Below are 23071 nucleotides of genomic sequence, written 5' to 3'. Positions count from 1 at the left end.
TGTAAGAATACACACAGGTGAGAAGCCATATTGTTGTAACACCTGTGGTAAAAGATTTGCTGACTTATCAGGAGTCATGAATCACATGAGAGTTCACACAGGTGAGAAGCCATATTCTTGTAGCACCTGTGGGAAAAAATTCAGTCGGAAATGGCATTTGGAACGTCACTCAAGAGTTCATTCAGGTGAGAAGCCGAGCACCTGAGGGAAACGATTTATTGCAAGGAAAAGACACATATAAATTCATGCTAGTTAAAAATTCCATGCTTAGAAAATTTTTTTTTGTCCTTTTATCTCTTTAGACCTTTCACAACAACTTGACTCTGAGGATGAGGAGATTCTCATGGAGCAGGAGGTCTTTAACCAGGAGAGGAGCTCCAGTCTGCACCAGGAAGATGCCAAGCCTTCACAGATTAAAGAGGAACAGGAGGAACTCTGTAGCAGTCAGGAGGGAGAGCAGCTTGGACTGAAACAGGAGACGGATACCTTCAGGGTGACTCGTACTTATAAGGAAAGTGACCACAGCGAGCTAGAACCAAACAGTGAGCAGCCTTTTTCTCATAGCTCTCCTGAAGCAGAGAGCCAAGATCATGCAGAAAGCCAGTATGTGGACTCAGGATCAACTAGAAGTGGAGAGCCGAAGAACAGGCGGCATCACAGAAAGAGAAGGAACAGTCAAAGAGCAGAGGACGCTCCTGTGTCAGAGAGTCCAAGTGAAACTGACACAAGGAAAAAGTCTCTACAATGTGACACCTGTGGGAAAACTTTTGACTTTAAATCCCATCTGATTATACATATGAGGGTTCACACAGGTGAGAAACCATATTCCTGTAATATATGTGGGAAAAGATTCAGTTGGAAATCAGCATTGAAAACTCATGTAAGAAGTTGCACAGGTGAGAAGCCATTTTGTTGTAGCATATGCGGGAAAAGATTTATTCAGAAATCACATTTGGAGCGTCATGTAAGAATTCATACAGGTGAGAAGCCATATCCTTGTACCACCTGTGGTAAAAGATTCAATCAGAAGTCAGAGCTGGAGCGTCACATAAGAATTCACACAGGTGAGAAGCCACATTGTTGTAACACTTGTGGGAAAAGATTTGCTGACTCATCAGGCATTATAAAACATATGCGATTTCACACAGGTGAGAAGCCATATTCTTGTAGCACCTGTGGGAAGAAATTCAGTCAGCCATCAGGATTAAAAATTCATGTAAGAATTCACACAGGTGAGAAGCCACATTCTTGTAGCACCTGTGGGAAAAGATTCAATCAGAGCACACACCTAAAGAAACACATGAGAATTCATACTGGTTAAAAGTTTTGTGCTTACAAAATGTGGGACAGCTCTGAGTCATAGCAGTGTGTTGGTGGTAGAGCTCAAACTGAGCAGAAGTCAAATCACTGCATTCAAGTCAGTATTTTCTGTGCAGAACAGTAAAGAACTCAGCATTCTTTATTCAGTTTTTTGCCTTATTTTTATAATTGTATCAGAGAACTCTGATCTTACATCTCGTGAAGGATAAAGTTCAGTATGCACCTGTTTTATTGGTTTATTGTTTAGGTCTGTTGTTCATTAGTGTTGGTTACATTTGCTTAATGTTTAAATAAAGATTTCATTCAAACTTCTTTTGAGTTTTTTTTTCTATATCTCTAATATTTGAAAGCAGCATAACAGTATTCTGCCTTCACACAAGTTTTTCTTTGTTTGTGATGTTGCTTTATATAAATGTAGAAACTGATGTTTTGATTCTGAATAAACATGCCTCAATCTGTATTAGAGTTTCTGTTTACCTTTCCTTAATGCAGAGTCTGACCAATCACACAAAGTCTATTGGCAGCAGAGACGCTGATTTTACAGTAGAAGATAAAACTATCATATTAGAAAAAGAGGAAGAGGTTAAACAGAACGCAGACTGAAAGCAACCCAGCTGCTGTAGACAAAGCAACAGGGTATAATGGAAGCTTGTGTGAGCTTTAAGCTCTGTGCAAATTAAGACTGGAAAAGTGCTACTATATTAATAAAGTTTAGCCTGTTTGAAGCCGGGAAAGAAAGGTGTCCAAAATACAGACTGAGAATGTTAACAGACTGCTCAGTCTCACAGCTCTGCCATTAAGACACAGGAAGATTTGATGGATTACAGTTGTTATTCCATTAACTTTTAACATTTTAGTTTTTGTTCTCTGTTTCAAATGCTGGCTGGCATGATCTCTTGGATAAAGTAATACACTGTCCCCATGAGGGAGAGAGTTGTGAATGGGGCAGACTTCAATGGACATATGAATGAATAAAGGGGTTAAGGAGAGAAATAGTGCCACTGCCCCTGCAGTACGAAAGAAGAAAATGCATGTGTTTATTTGGGCTGAGACTGAGTTGTTGTTGTGACTGTATATTTAATGTGTTTAAGGTTTGAAATTTTAAAATGGAACAAAAATTTGAATCCTTGTGGTGCTTGAGATTACAATGGACATTTTTTTCTATTATCTGATGCTTATACTAAAAATCAATAATTGTATCGTATGAGTGATGCCATTTTTCAGATAAAGTTTGATCACACTCTATCATTTATAAATTTAAATCTAAAAATTAAATGATACAGGCCTGTATATTGTGGAGGAGAGACGTGTTTATTTGTCCTGAGCTTTGTCTAGCAGGCAGAGTGTCTCCACACTTCAGCAATCTGCCTCTGTTCAGCGGCCAGTCAGAGTGGGTAGTGTTTGAACGGTTTCTTCACCTGCTGTAAATGACTCATGTCTGATATGCTCTAATTAACCTGTATGTTAAAAAGAAATAAAGTAAAATCTATAAGAATGACTGAAATGTGTTGAAGATTTATTTGTATTAAAAATGGGACATTAGGCTCTACAAGAAAACATCTGTTACACTCTCACACAAGTACGACTCTCTTTCCACATGGAAATATAAGCTTCTGATTTCCTTGTGTTTGAAATGAGAAAACATACTGAGGAAAATGTGCAGCAAACATGACAGAAATGCACTGGAAAAAGCTCATTAGAAAAGGCTACCCTAACTAATTTAACTCAAATACTGAGCTTCAGTGAAAATTCCATGTACATTTATTTCAATTTCATATAACATCATACCTTCTTCTCTACTCAGTGCAGCTCAAATATTGTTCTTTACAGTGAATACATTCTATATAAAGGAGACGCTTATGAATGCTTTTATACTATGAAGTTACTCATAGTGTAAAATAATAATTTTATTGAACCCAGAGGGAAATTCATATGTCTGACATAACTCATTTGCTATTTGTATGAGAATTGAAAAGTCTCTCCTCCGTGAATCACCACCTTATCGTGGTGGAGGGGTTTGTGTATCCACGTGATCCCAGGAGCTATGTTGTCCAGGGGCTTTGCCCCCCTGGGAGGGTCTCCCATGGCAAATTGGTCCTGGGTGAGGGTCCAGACAAAGAGCGATTCCAGCCACCCCTATGGAAAATACATCAAGGGATGGTTACCCCTGCCCAGGAAAGGGTTACTTTGGCCCCACCCTGGAGCCAGGCCTGGGGAGGGAGCTCTAGAAGACCATCTGGTGACAGGGCATTAGCCTATGGTGCCCGGCTGGACACAGCCCAAAGAGGAGACATGGGCCCACCCTACTGTGGGCCTACCACCCACGGGAGGTGTCATAGACCATAACCAAGTGCCGAGAAGTTGAGAGAGAGCGGCTAGATATAGTTGGACTCACCTCAACCCACAGGCTGAGCTCTAAAACTAGTCTTCTGGAAAGAAGATGGACTCTGTTCCAGCTTGAAGTTCCCCTCAGTGCAAGGTGGCGTGGTGGGGTGGGTATTCTTGTACCCTCTCGGCTTTCTGGGGATACAGTATTCACCGGTGGACGAGAGGGTCACATCCCTATGCCTTTGGGCAGGGAAATGGTTCCTGACTCTTGTTTGTGCTTATGTGCCAGGTGACAGTTCAGAGTACCCAGCCTTGTTGGAGTCATTGGGTAGGGTGAGTGAGGGTGCTCCATCCAGTGACTCCATTGTCCTACTGGGAGACTTCAAAGCTCATGTGGGCAGTGACAGTGAGACCTAGAGGGGCTTGATTTGGTGGAATGGCCTGCCTAAACTGAACCCAGGTAATCAGGGTGAGGAGTGCAGCCATTCAGCAGGGGCTCAGAGTAGATTCACTGTTCCTCCACATCAAAAGGAGCCAATTGAGGTGGTTCTTCCAGGTGATATCTTCCAGATCTGCTCCAATTCAATGAAAAAAGTGCTTCTCTTAAATAAACTCTTCTCCCCACAGAAGTATCCACCAGTACTTGAAAAAAGAAAAATCAATAAAAATACAAGAATAAAGTTGAGTAAAGATCAGAGCTACCAGACCTTGCTGCTACTGGATGAAGTGTGTATTCTAGAAAGAGTTTGTATATTGAGGAAAAAAAAAAAAATCACATCCCAAGAATTTTGCATGCTCGTGATAAAAAAGAAGTGGAAACTGATGCAAATCTATTGGCTGAGAAATGGATGCCATATCATAACTCGATTAAGTATGGTGGAAAAGATCTCAGAGATGTAAACAGGTTGATTTTTGGATAAATGGGTCTTATGGGACAGAGATGCGACAAACACAAATCATATTATAAAATAATATTATAAAATATGATTTCATTACATAGAATAACTTACCTCAAAAAATATAAGGCATATAAACATCTACAGCAGTAGTATGCAACAGATACAAGTATAGAAGTAATATTCATCCAAAAACACCATGTATCTCACATCACTGATAAAAAATTCTGACAGGAGTTACTTTGCTTCACATTTATTTTCAAGTCCATTTTATTGCTGATACTTACACACTTCCAGTGTGTGGATGTACAACTTTTCAGTGGCCTTTATATTTTTGAAGGATCTGAGTGCTTTTTCTACCACTGAAAACAGCCACAATCCCACTTTGATGACTACATGATATGAAAATGAACTAAAAAGATGGATTATAGATTGAAAATAGTTATTTTAATCTTTCCTACCAGTCCCTCAAGCAGAGAGAGCAACCTGTCTGTTCTCCTCTCCATCTTTCAGCTGCTGGCTGGCTCCTCCTCCTCTTGCTCACACACTCCTGAATTTGTCCTGGTGTATCATCAGGGGTGGAAACCCTCTGTCTTATCACCTCTGCCTCAAAGACACCACAGCCAAACTGCAGCAGACTGTGGACATTTGCAGTCATGAGACAAAGGAAATCAAATATGGCAGTTAACAGATGTTATCAAAAGTGTGTTAAGCTGCAGGAATAAAACACATTTTAACCTCTAATCACATGTACATACTATGTACACTGCTCAAAAAATAAAGGGAACACTTAAACAATATAATATAACTCCAAGTAAATCAAACTTCTGTGAAATCAAACTGTCCACTTAGGAAGCAACACTGATTGACAATCAATTTCACATGCTGTTGTGCAAATGGAATAGACAACAAGTGGAAATTATTGGCAATTAGCAAGACACACTCAATAAAGGAGTGGTTCTGCAGCTGGGGACCACAGACCACTTCTCAGTACCTATGCTTTCTGGCTGATGTTTTGGTCACTTTTGAATGTTGGTGGTGCTTTCACACTCATGGTAGCATGAGATGGACTCCACAACCCACACAAGTGGCTCAGGTAGTGCAGCTCATCCAGGATGGCACATCAGTGCGAGCTGTGGCAAGAAGGTTTGCTGTCAGCGTAATGTCCAGAGGCTGGAGGCGCTACCAGGAGACAGGCCAGTACACCAGGAGATGTGGAGGAGGCCGTAGGAGGGCAATAACCCAGCAGCAGGACCGCTACCTCCACCTTTGTGCAAGGAGGAACAGGAGGAGCACTGCCAGAGCCCTACAAAATGACCTCCAGCAGGCCACAAATGTGCATGTGTCTGCACAAACGGTTAAAAACTGACTCCATGAGGATGGTATGAGGGCCCGACATCCACAGATGGGGGTTGTGCTCACAGCCCAACACAGTGCACGACGCTTGGCATTTGCCAGAGAACACCAGGATTGGCAAATTCGCCACTGGCGCCCTGTGCTCTTCACAGATGAAAGCAGGTTTACACTGAGCACATGTGACAGACGTGACAGAGTCTGGAGATGCCGTGGAGAGCGATCTGCTGCCTGCAACATCCTTCATGACCGGTTTGGCAGTGGGTCAGTAATGGTGTGGGGTGGCATTTCTTTGGAGGGCCGCACAGCCCTCCATGTGCTCGCCAGAGGTAGCATGACTGCCATTAGGTACCGAGATGAGATCCTCAGACCCCTTGTGAGACCATATGCTGGTGCGGTTGGCCCTGGGTTCCTCCTAATGCAGGACAATGCTAGACCTCATGTGGCTGGAGTGTGTCAGCAGTTCCTGCAAGATGAAGACACTGAAGCTATGGACTGGCCCGCTCGTTCCCCAGACCTGAATCCGATTGGGCACATCTGGGACATCATGTCTCGCTCCATCCACCAACGTCACGTTGCACCACAGACTGTCCAGGAGTTGGCGGATGCTTTAGTCCTGGTCTGGGAGGAGATCCCTCATCCGCCACCTCATCAGGAGCATGCCCAGGCATTGTAGGGAGGTCATACAGGCACGTGGAGGCCACACACAATACTGAGCCTCATTTTGACTTCTTTTAAGGACATTACATCAAAGTTGGATCAGCCTGTAGTGTATTTTTTTCCACTTTAATTTTGTGTGTGACTCCAAATCCAGGCCTCCATTGGTTAATAAATTTGATTTCCATTGATTATTTTTGTGTGATTTTGTTGTCAGCGCATTCAACTTTGTACAGAACAAAGTATTCAATGAGAATATTTCATTCATTCAGATATAGGATGTGTTATTTGAGTGTTCCCTTTATTTTTTTTGAGCAGTGTAGAAAATACAAATATAGGTATACCTATATGTGATTAATGAAATTTATTAGGATAACTTGTAAAGTTAAAGACTTAATTATACTTAATCAATCTCATACCCTTCCAAAAGCATGTTTAGAAAGTATATTTTGAAATGAATAATGCTCAAACATTGCTGTAGGAAAACTGTTCCACAATTTGACTCCAGAAATAAAAACATTTTAATTGTTGTTCGTGCCTTAAGAGTCCTCAAGTTCAACTTTCCCGAGGTCCACTGAGGTCTTTGTCAACAAACATCCTCATAGAGAAAAAATAACTGAGGGGAAACAGGACAGATACAAAATCCTGCAAAAGTGAAGTAATGGGCTTCGTAACAAAGGTGACAGGTTGGGGTGCTATAAAAGCTCTACAGAAACAGTACAGAAAGAGAAGTTAGAGAGAGATTTAAGCATTAAGGAGTGACTCACATCACTAATGTCACCAACCTTTGTCCAGATTTATTATAATGTTCTTTGTTGTTTTAGCATTTATACCACTGGTTAACTGAGTGACATGAAACCTGTTACTGCTGTTAAAAGTTTATTCTTTGGCTGCATTGCTTGGGCTGTTCAGTCTTCTGCCAAAAAATGATCATCTGTCAAAAATGATTTCCGGTATTTGCCAAAAAAATAACTGGCTGGATTGTTTGTTGCAAACAGTTAAATTACTTTTTGGCTGAATATTTTCAAACCATATATGATATGATATCAAATCATTTTGAACGAGAAACAACACTCCAGTCAGAAGGTAGAAGCTACAATCAATTTTTGGTTGTAATTTTTTTATATTCTTTATTTGTGAGGGTAAAAACTGTCATTGACAATAAAAAGTATTTTTTCAAAGAGACCTGGCCATGAGGGCAGCAGAAATTGCAACAAATAGCATCAGAGTTCTATAAAGATATTTTAAGTGGCCAAAGGGCGCTGGATTGATTATAACGGTACAAAATCATAAAAATACTTGCTAACAGGTCATTTCTTCATTTTATATACAAGCATAAATAAATTTGGTCTATTTATTTGCAATATAAAGCAAATGCATTACTCATTAAAAAAAAAAAACACACACACACATAGAAACATGATTTATTTTATTTATTTATTTTTTGATAGATGATCACTCAGAAAAAGGTCCACGGGAGTGACAGGAGATGGTAACGCTTAAGTTTCACGAATCGGCATGTGGCTCTTGAGTCACGTGATCGCCCGACAGTAAACCGCAGCAGAGCAGAGGAGGAGAGTGAGGAGCAAAGTAGCTGAAGAAGGACGCAGTCATGGTTGCTGTACGAATAAGGGAACAGCGGACTGAATTTAGAGGGGAGACAGGGTGTGTCGCAGTTCAGGGGCTGCTAGAATCAACAGATTAATCTCTTGTCTGAGGCGGCTGCATCCTTCAAAGGCCGGATTTCAGGGCCGAATACGTCACAGCGAGGCGACGAAGGCTAGCCCAGCTCCCCCAGATGCACCCTTCTTTTCCCGGATTGGAAGGACACCGGCGGGTGTGTCCTTCGCCGGCCACCCTATCCCAAGATTCACAGCGCGGCGGTGGCGGAGCGAAATGGTGGACGTGTCAGTCGAAGCGACCCAGGAAAAAACTTTAAAAAGTAAGTACTGAGTTTTATCGCATTTATTTATGTAGTGGTACTAATGTTCCAATAACGAAGAACGTAAGAGCGTTAAATTTGGCTACATTTCAGCAACATGACGTTATTGATGTTAGTCGGTACTGAATGCTGTTCGGGTTTTACTTTACTTTAAAACAGCGGGTCAAAGGTTTGACTTAAGTCTTACAAACTGTGAAGATTTTATGGAGCATTAATACCAATAATAGATCCACAAACAGAATAAGGTGAAAAATGGAGACAGGTTGTGAACTCAGCTGAATATAAAGAGGACATGAAACCCTACATGTTTAGGGTTTCATGTCTTGGCTAGTTTACACCACTGAGCCCTGCGCTAAAAAACTACCATAGATTTAACTGTCGGTGAAGATGGGCCCATTAAGAAATAAGTGGTTAAAGGTTTAAGAACATGTGCAGCGCCATCTTGTGCCAGTACAGAACCTGATGTCCCTAGGCTGGATGGTTGGTTACTGCTAACAGCTGCACTGAAACAGGAAATCCATCTGTTAGTCGGGTTTCTAGAGAAATCTATAAATGAGGACTGTGTGGAGGAGAGGCTGTTGGAGTCAGGTGTAATCGCTGACAAAGCGGATGATAACAAGCAATAATATAGTCTTTTCCCCCCCAAGTACATCCAACCAGTTTACAACATAACAGATTACATGTGCATCAGACCGCAAGCATGAGTTTCTTACCAAAACACAATTGGGAATCCTAACCTCTGTCAGCAAGTCAGGAGGAAAAAAAAATCTGTTACTCTACTTCACTTGCATTTTTTTCACTTCTAGTATGAATTCACTCAGTGAGATAATAATTTCTAAATCAAAAAGTATGGCATCTTATTCTCAAGTTCCCTTCTTTCTTTCTTTTTTTGTCTTCTTCCTATGGACATGCTGCTGGAATTCAGGATTCTCAGTTGTGCTTCAGTAAGAAACATAGTCATGTTTGTGGTGGGATGTGCATGTAATAACCTGTTATAGTCACGTTTGCTGATGTGGCTGGCAAGGCAGGACCCCAATGCAGGACTCACAAGAGGAGTTTGATATTCCTTAAAACTTTATTAACAATACGTGGGTTGACATAAAACATAGCTTGATGTAAACTTGAAGCATAAACATGAACTTGACCTAAAGACATAAACATAATGCACACAGTAGGAGGATAAAACAATGAATAAACGACGATGCGACAAGGACCAAGGAGAACTGCAGACAATATATACACAAAGGGATAATGAGGGGAGTGGAAACATGTGAGGAGCACAGCTGAACACAATACGCTGACGAGACAAGGGGAAGCAAAACTAAACACAAAGCACAAGGAACACAAAATAAAACAGGAAGTGACTAACCATGACGCACACTAAAACTTAACACAGAAGGAACCTAAACCTGACGAAAACAGAAACCTAAATACAACACACAGGGAACACTGGAAGGTCAAACTAAACACAAGACATGAGACAAAACATACACTGGAACAATGACGGAATAGGAGGACATGGGAAGCAAACCAGACTTGACACCTTATTTGTGAGGTCAGGCAATGAAGTTGGATGATAAGGCCTAGCTCCCACTCTCTGCTCTAATTCATTGCAAAGGTGTTCTATCAGGTTGAGGGGTGCAACAACGAGCCAGAACCCCCCCTACTCCCACAGCACCCCGAGGGATGTGGTCGAATGCCTTCTCCAAGGCTACAAAATGCATGTAGACTAGATGGGGAAACTCCTACGCACACTCAAATATCCTTGAGAGGATAAAGAGCTGGTCCAGCGTTCTGCTTTAAAAACACACACACGCACGCACACAAGTTAGTTATTTTGGGACAGTACCAGTCAAAAGTTTGGATACACCTTCTCATTCAATGTTTTTGTTTTTATTTTTTCCTACATTGTAAATTAATGCCAAAGTCATCCAGACTATGAAGGAACACATAAAGAATCATCTAGTAAACTTAAAAGTGTTAAACAAACCAAAACATGTTTTAAATTTTAGATTCTTCAAAATTGGCACCTCTTGCTTAAGATGACAGTTTTGCACATTTTAGAATAAATATTTTTCCATAGCATCATTATATTTATCTCTTATATTTGCATACCACACATGGAATTAAAACTCAACCAAAAATCTAAAATTTTGTTTAACCAGTTAATTTTTTTCAGGTTATCTGAAAAACTCAGAGAACTTTTAAGGAACCTTCAGGGCATGTTGCCTGGAATTCTCCTGAAGGTCACATTTTGGAGAACTTTCTCAAATCATTCAAGGAACATTATACAAAAGTAAGCTTCAGGGAATTTTATATGGAGGTTTGTTTTTGTAGAACCTTCAGGGAACATTTAGCCAATTTTCCCTTGTTACCTTCTTTAACACGTGCCTGTTTAAGAGTCTGATCAGGTTTGCTGTTATCAACTACGTTCACCAATCAGAGATGTTGCTTCAGTCGTTTCAGTATAGGATTGTGGGTGGAGTAGTTCTTTTCCAGAGTGTCATGAATAAAAGGCTTTTTTGTTCAGACAAGCTTCTATATCACACAGACTTGTGTTTTTTTTGGCTCCATATTGCCCTGCCCTCACTTAAAGGTGAAATTTCTCACTTTATAGTGACTTCTTGGTTCTGAAACTTTGAGAGATGATAGTAGAGATGTTTTTCTTAAAACTAAATTTGATATTTTCAATGATTTCTGTGTATTTGGCCTATATCTAAAAATTAGACCTTGCGACTTCCCACTCATTTTGCCAGATCCGGTCATATACACTACTCACAAAAAGTTAGGGATATTTGGCTTTTGGGTGAAATTTCAGGACGAGCCTAAAATGCATTCAAACCTTTACAGGTGAACATAATGTGACCTTCTCTAAGCTTTTGAATGCACATGTCCAACTGTTAAATGTTTCAGAACTTTTTGCACAAGTTGCTGTTCTCTAACGAGGAGCTTAGCGGCAAAATTCACAACAGGTGTTTGATCCTCAAATCGACCAATAAATGTCCTGGTTCAGTTAGAGCTGGTGTTTAAACAGTCGTCCTCATCATGAACCAGGACATTTATTGGTCGATTCGAGGATCAAACACCTGTTGTGAATTTTAGTGACTTTTTTCTTGTATTTATTTGTTTCTCAAGATCTCCTAGACCAACATGACTGTAAGGAAGAGGAGGGACAGCAGGCCTGTAACCAGGAGAGGAACTCCAGTCTGGATCAGGAGGACCCAGAGCCTCCACAGATTAAAGAGGAACAGGAGGAAGTCTGCAGCAGTCAGGAGAGAGAGCAGCTTGGAGTGAAGTGGGAGCCTGAAGGCCTTATCATCTGGACCGGGGAGGAACGGCTCAGACTGCTGGAGACCATCTGGAAACCTGAGATAAAGTTACACAGAATAGGTATGTAAAACTGATGGTCTTAATAGAAATGAATATGACTCATGTAGGATCCTAATTAGAACTCAAAGTTGCATTTACTTTTAGAGGAGCAGGAAGAATTGAAGGTCTCACTGTAATAAACAGCATGAATGCATCCTGTTTCGATGAAGCCAAGATTATTTGTATAGCAGCTTTCAAACACTTCAGTCATTCAAGGTGCTTTATAAGGTAAAACTTAATTGGCAAAAGGAAGGGGCCATCCCCAAACTGTTCTCACAAAGTTTGCAGCATGAAATTGTGTAAAATTGTGTAAATGTCTTGGTATGTTGAAGCATTAAGAGTTCCTTTCACTGGAACTAAGGGACAGAGTCCAGCTTCTGAAAAACCACCTTGCACCATAAACCCCCTCCACCAAACTTTACACTTGGCACAATGCAGTCAGACAAGTACTGTTCTGGCAACCACCAAACCTAGACTCATCCATCAGATTGCCAGACGGAAAAGTCTGATTATTCACTCCAGAAAACATGTCTCCATTGCACCAACAGCACCTTTAGAAATATATTTACTTAGAAAAAAGTGACGGGTTTAATATTTATTTTACCCGCTGTATTGCAATTTCTAAAATAAAAATGATGAACAGTTCATTTTAAAGGACCTGTTTTTTTTTTTTTTTTTTCTTTTTTTGAATATTTATTATTGGTAATTTGTAAGACAAAAATATTTCTTATCTGATTATTCGATCTATCACTCCTATATTGTGCAGCATCCAGTATTCATTCACCAAGTTTTAAATTACTGGATCGGATAACGGAAAGAAATAAAAAATGCAATCCGATCTGATCCGACCCACATTAGCTGCATTAAAGTTTTCTGCCATCGTCTTCTTCTTGTGGGTCAGCAGTTGACCAAACCAGTTTAGAGCTGCATTACCACCACCTACTGGAATGGAGTGGGGGATCAAGAGTTAGTAAAAAAAAAAAAAAAAAAAAAACCCTCAGATTCCATAAAGTTCTCCGTCGTTGCGAACCCTTTGACACTGAGTGATCATCGCTGACATGTTTTTCCACGCCCCCACCGCTCTCTGTTGTGTTTGTGTTTTGTGCTCGCTGTACTGAGAATTTCATCTGTTATTTTTTTTCTCTACGTCAGCTCCCGGACATACTGCTAGCGAGCGCAGCTATTATCACTAGTGACCGTCCGGTACCGGAAGGACCCCTTCCCCGTCAAAATATTTTTGATACTTTAATCCCTGATTAGTGACTAAATATAGACCTGCAGTAGAAATGTATTTTGGAGAATGCTTGTGAATATAAAGCATTACAAGATTATGCTCACGCAGCCCCCAGTTTTTCAACATTAACACTGATAACACAACAATAGCAATCAGCTGTTTTACGTGCAGTCTGTCTGCACAAGCGCAAAGAGGCGGAGTCGGTGAGCTCAGATGGAGTGGATGAAATGTTTTTCTAGCATCCAGATGAAGCTTTCCCCCCTGTAACCTCCATTAAACCTTTACTGGGAAACAGCTGGAGGTCCTTCATCAACCAACTGATCAGTAAGTGAAGAAACGAGAACTTTGTAGCTGCTCCATCGACCCTGTTCATTTCACACAGGAAAATACTGCAGTACGCAAGTTAAAATATGCAGATGAAGTGTTAATACGAAAAAAGTATTTCTTATCCAGTTACTCGGGTAATTGATTGTTAAAATAATCAGTAGTTGCAGCCCTAATGAAATTTGCAACATAGCATAAACCAATGCATCACCTTCTCACATAGGAGCAATAGCATTCAGGTGATAGAGCGATTGTTGTAAGTAAAGTTTATTTATATAGCACTTTACACAGAGAAAAAGTCACAAAGTGCTGTACAATAATTAAAACACAATATCAAAAAAAAAAATATATATATAAAACACCATGTTAAAACATAACATTACCATATTAAAAGAAAAAGAATAAAAATAAAGTCAAGCGAAAGTCTGGTTAAACAGAAATGTTTTCAACTGATTTTTAAAAGATGCCACAGAATCAGCTAAATGGAGATGGAGTGGTAAACAGTTCCAGAGCTTTGGTGCCACTGCCTGAAAAGCTCTGCCCCCCCCTAGTCCTTAGTCTTGTATGTGGGACAACTAAAATATTTTGATTTTGTTGTGTGAGAGACTCTTGACTTATGTAAAATTGATCCAGGCATTTAAAAACAATTTTTAAAAATAATACAAAAAAGATCGGATTTGTATCATATCGGCAGATATCCAAATGTAAAATATCGATATCGGTATCTGTATTGGACATAAAAAAGTGGTATTGTGCCATCCCTGGTTATATATCAGAACTGTAATGTTTATTTTCTGCCATCACCTACCTAAAAAGATTATGTAGGCAATCGAGCTACCTCATTAAAAAATAGTATCAAACTAAGTTAACAATTCATATTTTAATGAAACTTCTGCGGCTTTTCTGCAAATTGTTGGTTGTGTGAAACAAACAGCAGTGGATGGGAGCAGCTACAAATTTCTCTGTTCTTCATGTTGGAGCTTGTTGAATGTGCTTTGATGAAGGACTCCCTCCAGCTTTTTCCCAATAAGGTTTTCATGGTTACTACAAAAACAAGTGCTGCTGTTTTGGATGCTAGAAAAACATTTTCTTTTGCTCCACCTGAGCTCACGGTCTCTGTACCAGCTCTGCCTCTTTTCACTTCACTGTGTGTGCCTATAGATCCATGTTAAACTGATGTCAGCATCTTCTGTGCTATTGTGTTATCAGTCTGTATGTTGAAAAACATATTAGACTGGGCAATATGGACCAAAAGTAATATCTCAATATTTTTTAGCTGAATGGCGATATATGATATATATCTCGATATTTTTTCTTCCCAATAGGTATAAACAAAAAGGCACTTCTGAGTCAAAGCTACATATCCCAAATGCCACACAGGCACTTTTATTAATGTTCAGTTGTAAATGTACATGAGAAATTGCTCAAAGATCAACTATTGGTATATTTAAATAATAATGGTCAAATAAATTAATGCTTTTTTCCTCTCTAAAAAAGACTCACAGCTGTGCTAGTAAAATTTAAATGGACAAGATACAGAGAAAAAATAGTAAAAGGATGTTTTAGTTTTTAAAAAGCCAGTCTGGTGAAGTCTCCTTCTTTGGAAGGTGCTTCCTCCTGTACATCTAGTACTCTGCGACAGACTGAATGAACAAAATTCCATCGGCAGCATTTTAGCCAGCTCGGTAAATCCATAGACATGCGCTGACATATCATAGCAATGGGCTCACCCGTTCAATGCAGCGTTTGCAAGCACACGAAAAAGACCCACTTCCGCTACTAAGGTCATGTGACAAACAGTACAAACCATTGTACAAACCAACTTCTGCTATCCGGGTCCGGGCGATGCCAAAGCATACCAACACACATAGTATGAAGGCTGTATGTAAACAAAACACGGCAACAGTGGAGGATTTCAGGTTTCCAAAACTCTCCAAAAGTTGTTGACGTCACTGCTTTTTTTTTGGAGGGGGTCACCAGCGGGATCTGAAAAACTGCTAAACCTAGTGACAAAGTTCCTAAGTTGGCAACACTGCCATGCAGTTGCTTCCTGCATGATTTACTGGTGAACTGGTGAGGGTGAGAGGCGGGACAGTGTGAAGTTGTGCAGAGACAAATTAAGAGAAGAGAAAGGTGAAGGGGTGGATCTACGAGCATGATTGTAATACAACATAGACTATATCGATATAAACGATATTGTCTAATCTTATATCACGTATGAAAATGTGTCTATTCTTTTAAAAACTCAATATATCGCCCAGCCCTACTGCATATGCTTAATGTTATACTTTTTCTCCAAATGCGCTTCACTCTGTATGCCTACAGATCCATGTTAAACTGATGTAAGCATCTTCTGTGCTATTGTGTTATCAGTCTAAAACATGGCTGCATATGCTTTATGTTATAATACCTTTTATCCAAATGTGAGCTTAGATATATGTTTCTAACGGAGGTCTACATCTTTACATTTTATACATATACAGCATCACTGACATCTACATATGAAGCTGATCTTTGCTAATTACTTTGCTTATTTGCTAATAAGTGTGTCTAACTAAATGGTCATTTGGATCAGAGCCCAAATTATTTGTTGCATTTGTACCCTTTAAATTTCAGTGGTGTATATGCGCCACATACCCGCTATGTAGAAACCTGCTAATGGGTCAGATCATTGCAGCAGCAGTTCCATTAGCAGGTCTGTAGAGTTCTGACTGTATGTAGACTGCTAATGAATCAGAATATATTTGCTCAAATATATTTTTCAAATACATTTTCTTTTCTCCATTTGTTTCTTCAGACCTCCAACAGCAACATGTCTGTAAGGAGGAAGAGGATCTGACAGAGCAGCAGGTCTGTAACCAGGAGAGGAACTCCATTCTTGACCAGGAGGACCCAGTTCCTCCACAGATTAAAGAGGAACAGGAAGAACTCTGCAGCAGTCAGGAGGGAGAGCAGCTTGGAGTGAAGCAGGAGATTGATTCCTTTATATTGACTTATGAGGAAAGTGACCAGAGTGAAACAGAACCACACAGTGAGCAGCTCCTTTCTCACAGCTCTCCTGAAGCAGAGAGCCAAGATGAGGAAGAAAGCCACCATGTGGACTCAGGATCAACTAGAAACGAAGAGCTGAAGACAAGGAGACATCACAGAAAGAGAAGTCACAATCAGAGAGTAGACAATGTGCCTGTATCAGAGAGTCAGATTCAAACTGATACAAGGAAAAAGTCTCTACAATGTGACACTTGTGGAAAAACTTTTCATTATAAACACCACCTAATTACACATTTGAGAGTTCACACAGGTGAGAAGCCACATTGTTGTAACACGTGTGGGAAAAGATTTGCTGACTTATCAACATTTACAAGACACATGCGCCTTCACACAGGTGAGAAACCATATTCTTGTAGCACCTGTGGGAAAGATTTTAATCAGAGGATAACATTGAAAACTCATATGAGAATTCACACAGGTGAAAGGCCACATTGTTGTAGCATCTGTGGGAAAAAATTTGCTGATTTATCAACATTTGTAAGACACACAAGAGTTCACACAGGTGAGAAACCATATCCTTGTAGTACCTGTGGGAAAAGATTCATTCAGAAGTCATATTTGAAACATCATGTAAGAATTCATACAGGTGAGAAGCCATATCCTTGTGGTGCCTGTGGGAAAAGATTCATTCAGAAATCAGATTTGAAACAACATGTAAGAACGCACACAGGTGAGAAGCCATATCTTTGTTGTACCTGTGGGAAAAGATTCATTCAGAAGGGGAACTTAAAGACGCACATGAGAATTCATATTAGTTGAGTTTTATCAGGGTTATAGCCAGAAAATTACATCCTTCTCCTAGAAACTCCATGAATTCTCTAAGTTGTTTACATGCTTCTGATTTAGAGGGAATCCAGTGGGTTTACACAGATTAATTTTTAATGCTGAAATCAAATCAAACTAAATTCTTCAGGAGAGTCTACTGCTTTGTTGACTTCATGTTTGAAGAATAAAGTTGTGTCACCAACAAACTGACTCTATTTCAGCTGTTTCCCGTAACATTATAGCATGTAGCCGTTTTCTCTGTTCAAACACGTGTCCACTGTGAGTGTGATCTGGTATAATACAATGATAACGGTACAACAATCAGAGAAACAGATGGCTGTTTTTGTGATATATGGCTATAAATAAAAATCAGAGCAAATTTGAAAAGTATGCTAAATATTTTATGCCCTAATTGGAGGATGTCTTATGCCAGATTTTGTCTTTGGGCCTCTGCATTTAACCTCTGCTAATTTAGCAGCCATGTTTGCGACCACTGCAAAAAGGAAATGGTACAGCCTGTTACGATTCCCTTTTCTAGCCAATGCCAGCTTGACATTACAGACCCAGATGTAACTCTCATCCAATATGCTCTGTACACCTGGCAGCTCCCCTGTCTTCAATCTATCCCTGAGGCTGAAGAAGGTGCCTGTCATTTGTAACGTGTCCTGCATTGTGCCAGTGCACAGGAAGAGTTGCCCTCGTTGTCCAAATGACACATCGGGGTGGAGGACGCCATTATCTTTGTGAAACACAGGGACAACAGTCACGTCGAGGCGCTTAATAAATAAATGCATCCAGTGTTGGATGAATTTCTGGTGACAACAAGGAGGAATACAAGGTGGGTTGATTGAGAGCTTCGTCACATGGTGCAACAATAACCATCCAAGGCTCAACATCAGCAAAACTAAGGAGCTTGTGGTGGATTTGAAAAGGTTAATAGTAGAGGAATTATATTCTTATATCCTTAAACTTGGTAACAGCACTTCAAAAAGAAATTTACTTTAATGACATTTATTCCCCACTGCTGTGTAATCCATTACTGTAAATCAGACAAAAGTTTGTTTTTAGGGAATATAGTGATCCATTGCAGGGGTCTCTGGAACATAACCGCCACGATAGGTGAAAAACCGTGAAAAAGCTGCATATAAAGGCTTTATAAACCCTTCCCACATTCCTATAAATCTTTCCCACTCTCTTAAAAACATTTAATATGCTCTTAAACACAAAAATTTCACAAAAACAACACAGCAGAACTACATTACGTGCAGTGAAGTGGACAAAGAGAGATGCTGAATGTATGGGCATAGTACAGGAGAGCAAACAGACCAATGCTACGGTCACTGAGCCAATCGGCGCGCAGTACTGTGGTTGGTTGCCTTCCATTCAATCAGTCAATAGTCTGCCATGTACAATCTCACGTTTGCAAACTTGCGCAAGTGGTAGTGGTGTACAGTACGGTAGTTCCGCTGATGAAATACCCACAAAATCCTGTGATAAAGGGAAAACTCAAGTGATACAAAATTAGATTAAAAAAAATGCACTACAGGGAAGCTGCAATAATTGAACTGCGATATGGCGAGGGACAACTGTACTGCTGATTGTTCAGTTTCTATGCCATATGTCAGATCCAGAGGGTGGGCTCATTTACATTTTAATTGAAGCCAATTGATTCTAATAATAAATTAAATGCAGTGCTGACACTGTCATTTTCAGCATCTACTTGGATGTTAAAATCACCCACAATAATTATTTCATTTGAACCGAGCACTAAATCAGATTAATTCATCCAAAGTGGGATGGATTCCATCTCTTCTATTACGACCATGTTTCTCCCCGAAAGTTCCAGAATTATCTATAAAGCCCACATCATTGTTCACATGAACAGTACGTGGACAAAAAAAACAGGAAACCAAATTCTGAATTGAATGATTCTCTTTATTATGTGCAGTTATTGGTGTGTTTTTGAGGGGGTGCTGGTCAGATGCAGAGTGGAGGAGAGGAAGAGGACAGGAGAGATGAGCTCACACTTAGACTGTGTGAGTGCAGACATTTTTTTTTAATATTCTATGTTTATGTGAGTTTACGTTTGCTAAGCTTTAATCAGGATTTTTTTGGGCTCAGAATGGGTCTCTGCTGGGGGGGGGGGGTATTGAGTTTGTACAAAAGATCAGTCACATACACCAAAGGCATTGATTATGTGTCACCTTATTGGACAGAAATCTTTATGTTCCTGTTAATTCAGAGCATTGGGTCAACAGAAATGCACATTTTGACTGAGTAAATGATTCCCTCATTAAAAAACACCATCATCTGCAGCAGAATGGTGTCCAAACTTAGTGACCTGGGGGTAAGTCAACACACATGCAGGTGGATGAACACTTCTTAACAGACCACCCACAGTCAGTCGGGCTGGGGTCCCACTCAATATGGACACTCAGCACTGGAGCCCCGCAGGGTGGCGTGCCTTCTGCTCTACATTCTGTACACCCATGACCCCACACCAACCCACAACACAAACATAGTCATTATCTACCCTGTCTCACTGACATATAAAGAGCCTGCTGCCTGCAGAGAGCCACAAACATGATCTAGGACTCACCCAGAAACCTGTTCACTTTGCTGCCCTCTGGGGAGGTGCTATAGGTCTATTAAGATACTTACTCTGGATGGCATTACTTTGGCCTCCAGTAACACTGTCCTAAAAGGCTGTCCTAAAAGCTCCCTGAAAAGCCTTCAGCTGATCCAAAATGCTGCAGCTAGAGTACTGACAGGGACTAGAAAGAGAGAGCAGATTTCTTAATATTGGCTTCTCTTCATTGGCTCCCTGTTAAATCTAGAATAGAATTTAAAATACTTCTCCTCACCTACAAAGTCTTGAATAATCAGGCCCCATCTTATCTCAAAGACCTCATAGTCCCATATCACCCAAATAGAGCACTTCACTCTCAGACTGCTGGCTTACTTGTGGTTCCTAGGATACTTAAGAGTAGAATGGGAGGCAGAGCCTTCAGTTTTCAGGCGCCTCTTCTGTGAAACCAGCTCCCAGCTTGGATTTGGGAGACAGACACCCTCTCTATTTTTAAGATTAGGCTTAAAACTTTCCGTTTTGATCAAGCTTATAGTTAGGGCAGGATCAGGTGACCCTGAACCAGCCCTTAGTTATGTTGCTATAGGCCTAGGCTGCTGGGGGGTTCCCATGATGAACTGTTTCTTTTCATTCACCTTATTTACTTTGTTTATACTCCACTCTGCATTTAATCATTAATTGTTATTAATCTCTGGCTCTCTTCCACAGCATGTCTTTCTCTCCCCTCAGCCCAACCGGTCGCGGCAGATGACTGCCCCCCCGAGCCTGGTTCTGCCGGAGGTTTCTTCTTGTTAAAAGGGAGTTTTTCCTTCCCACTGTCGCCAAGTGCTGCTCATAGTGGGTCGTTTTGACTGTTGGGTTTTCTCTGTATTATTGTAGGGACTTTACCCACAATACAAAGTGCTTTGAGGTGACTGTTTGTTGTGATTTGGTGCTATATAAATAAAATTGAATTGAATTGAATTAAGACCCACATCTCTAGACTCCTAAACAGTTTTTATCCATGTGCTGTAAAACCACTGAACTCTCAATAGAAACTGTGCCATATCATGTTAAGTGCAATAATGTTAGCCTTATAATATAGACTATACACTGACTGTGCTTTTATTTATTTACTGACACAGTTACCAGTTGTAGTACAACCCTCATTTACTCATTTCTACCTTCAGCACAGACATTATATTTCTACTTCATGGTATTATTTGGAATAAGAGCAGCTCTTATTTCTCTTTATTGAACAATCTAAACATTGATACATATACACTCGCCAGCCACTTCATCAAGTACACCTGTTCAACTGCTCGTTAATGCAACTGTCCAATTAGTCAATCACATGGCAGCAGCTCAGTGCATTTAGACATGTAGACATGGTGAAGATGACCTGCTGAAATTCAAACTGACCATTGGAGTTGAGAAGAAAAAAGTCAGTACAAACCATGTGTCTCCCTGCTCCTCAGACTCCTTTCAGTGTCACCCAATTTGGGAAACCTGTTATAGAAGCCCTTCACTTCTTATAACTTTTACTGTTGTTTGTGAATATAAATACAGTGTATCACAAAAGTGAGTACACCCCTCACATGTCTGCGTATATTTAAGTATATCTTTTCATGGGACAACACTGATAAAATGACACTTTGACACAATGAAAAGTAGTCTGTGTGCAGCTTATATAACAGTCTTCGTGTAGCGCAACAATTTGTCTTTTAAGATCCTCAGAGAGTTCTTTGCCATGAGGTGCCATGTTGGAACTTTCAGGAGGACTCTGTGCAGGCTTGTCTGGTTATTCTGCACAGCAGGTCAGACAGCATGCTAATAAGGGGAAATCTACATTAAATTAAATATGAATAATGGCTTCAGGTTTAACTGATCGTCAATTTCTACATTTATATAAGACATCAGAAACAAAGAAAAACATGTGTAAAATAAGGCAGAACACTCTGTGATGCTGCTTTCATATATTAGAGATTACACGTCACACACAAATTATACTCAACAGAAATTTGAATTAAATTTCTATTTCTACCCTCCATGGTCTAGGCTATAATTGGCCATTTTTGACTACTTTTGACTTCACCTTTATAATTGAACTTGGAAACTGTTTACGATGCCTTGTTTGGTATCACTGTCTTCAGCACAACCTCACGTGTGACTGTACTGTTATCTTTTTTGACATACTATATTAATGTATTGGATCTAAAAATCACAGAAAACCATAAAATTTGAGTAGAAAAAGACTTTTTTTTTACTGTGAAATCCACAAACATGTTTAACAGACTAGTTTTACAACTTAAAATTATAAATTTATGTACAAATGTAGCAAACAACAAAATTATATACAACTATTTACATTGAAATTCAGGCAACACCTCAGGTGTTTTTGGTACCACTGTAAGAATAAGATGTGACAATAACATGCCACACAAATTACTAAACACTTTAACATGAAATGTAAGATCAGGGTTTCCCTGATATAATTATAAAAATAAGGTAATAAACTGAATAAACAATGCTGATAGTTCTTTATGGCTCTGGGGCCTATTCCAGAAAGCAGGTTTTGCTAACAACTCTGGGTTTGTTAACTCTAAAATGAGGGAAACTTGGGTTTTCAGTTCCAGAAAGAGCGCTAACTCCAACTCTGAGTCAGTTACCGGGGTAACAGACTCTGTGAACCTAACCTGCTCTCTGGCAGGTTTTATCCAAGTGTCTCTCTGACTCCTCCCCTCCTGCTGCACCTGAACCACCTGTCTGACACTGATTCATTTCCTCATTCATAAAGACACTGCAAAGTGGTCAGAGAAGCGAGTTCATCTGCAGACGTTTATGTTTCTGCAAGCACTGAAATCCCAGTTAGATGTTAGTTTGTTATTTTTGTGCGTAATGTGAAGCTTTTACAGTCATTCACTCGTCAACAGGCTGTAAGGATGGAGTCAGCAATGATGTCGTGGATTTATAATGAGGCAGCTGCAGCTGTCAGACTGTCAGTCAGTTTTACTGTAGTTACTGTAGCATCACTGTTAAATCACACTGATCTGGATGAAGCTGCTGACACAGAACACACTTTGGATGGAAAAATGTCTGGATCCTGGAGATGATGTAAATGTTTGAGTGAAGATGAGGCTGAAATGAACTGAAGATTTGAAAACTGAACTAAATGGATTTAAAGTGACTTAAATGTCATTTTGAAAGTTACAGTGTCTGAAATTCAGAGTATGAATTTCCACATATTTTCCACTGAAAATCACCAA

The 23071-nt window shown here is 40.0% G+C and overlaps 1 protein-coding gene across 1 annotated transcript; it reads left to right on the top strand.

The window, feature by feature from the left end:
• The first annotated feature begins 8138 nt into the window (after positions 1 to 8138).
• Positions 8139 to 17593, top strand: LOC115796908 (zinc finger protein 391-like). The gene is made up of 3 exons (XM_030753390.1): positions 8139 to 8496; positions 11632 to 11886; positions 16221 to 17593. The coding sequence occupies exons 1-3, from the start codon at positions 8451 to 8453 to the stop codon at positions 17231 to 17233; spliced, it is 1314 nt and encodes a 437-aa protein (XP_030609250.1). The 5' UTR covers positions 8139 to 8450; the 3' UTR covers positions 17234 to 17593.
• Positions 17594 to 23071: the final 5478 nt, after the last annotated feature.

This window comes from Archocentrus centrarchus, chromosome 18 (genome assembly GCF_007364275.1).
Source record: "Archocentrus centrarchus isolate MPI-CPG fArcCen1 chromosome 18, fArcCen1, whole genome shotgun sequence".
Classification (NCBI taxonomy): Eukaryota; Metazoa; Chordata; class Actinopteri; order Cichliformes; family Cichlidae; genus Archocentrus; species Archocentrus centrarchus.
Note: the sequence above shows the minus strand (reverse complement) of the source record. Positions and strands in the feature narration are given on the sequence as shown.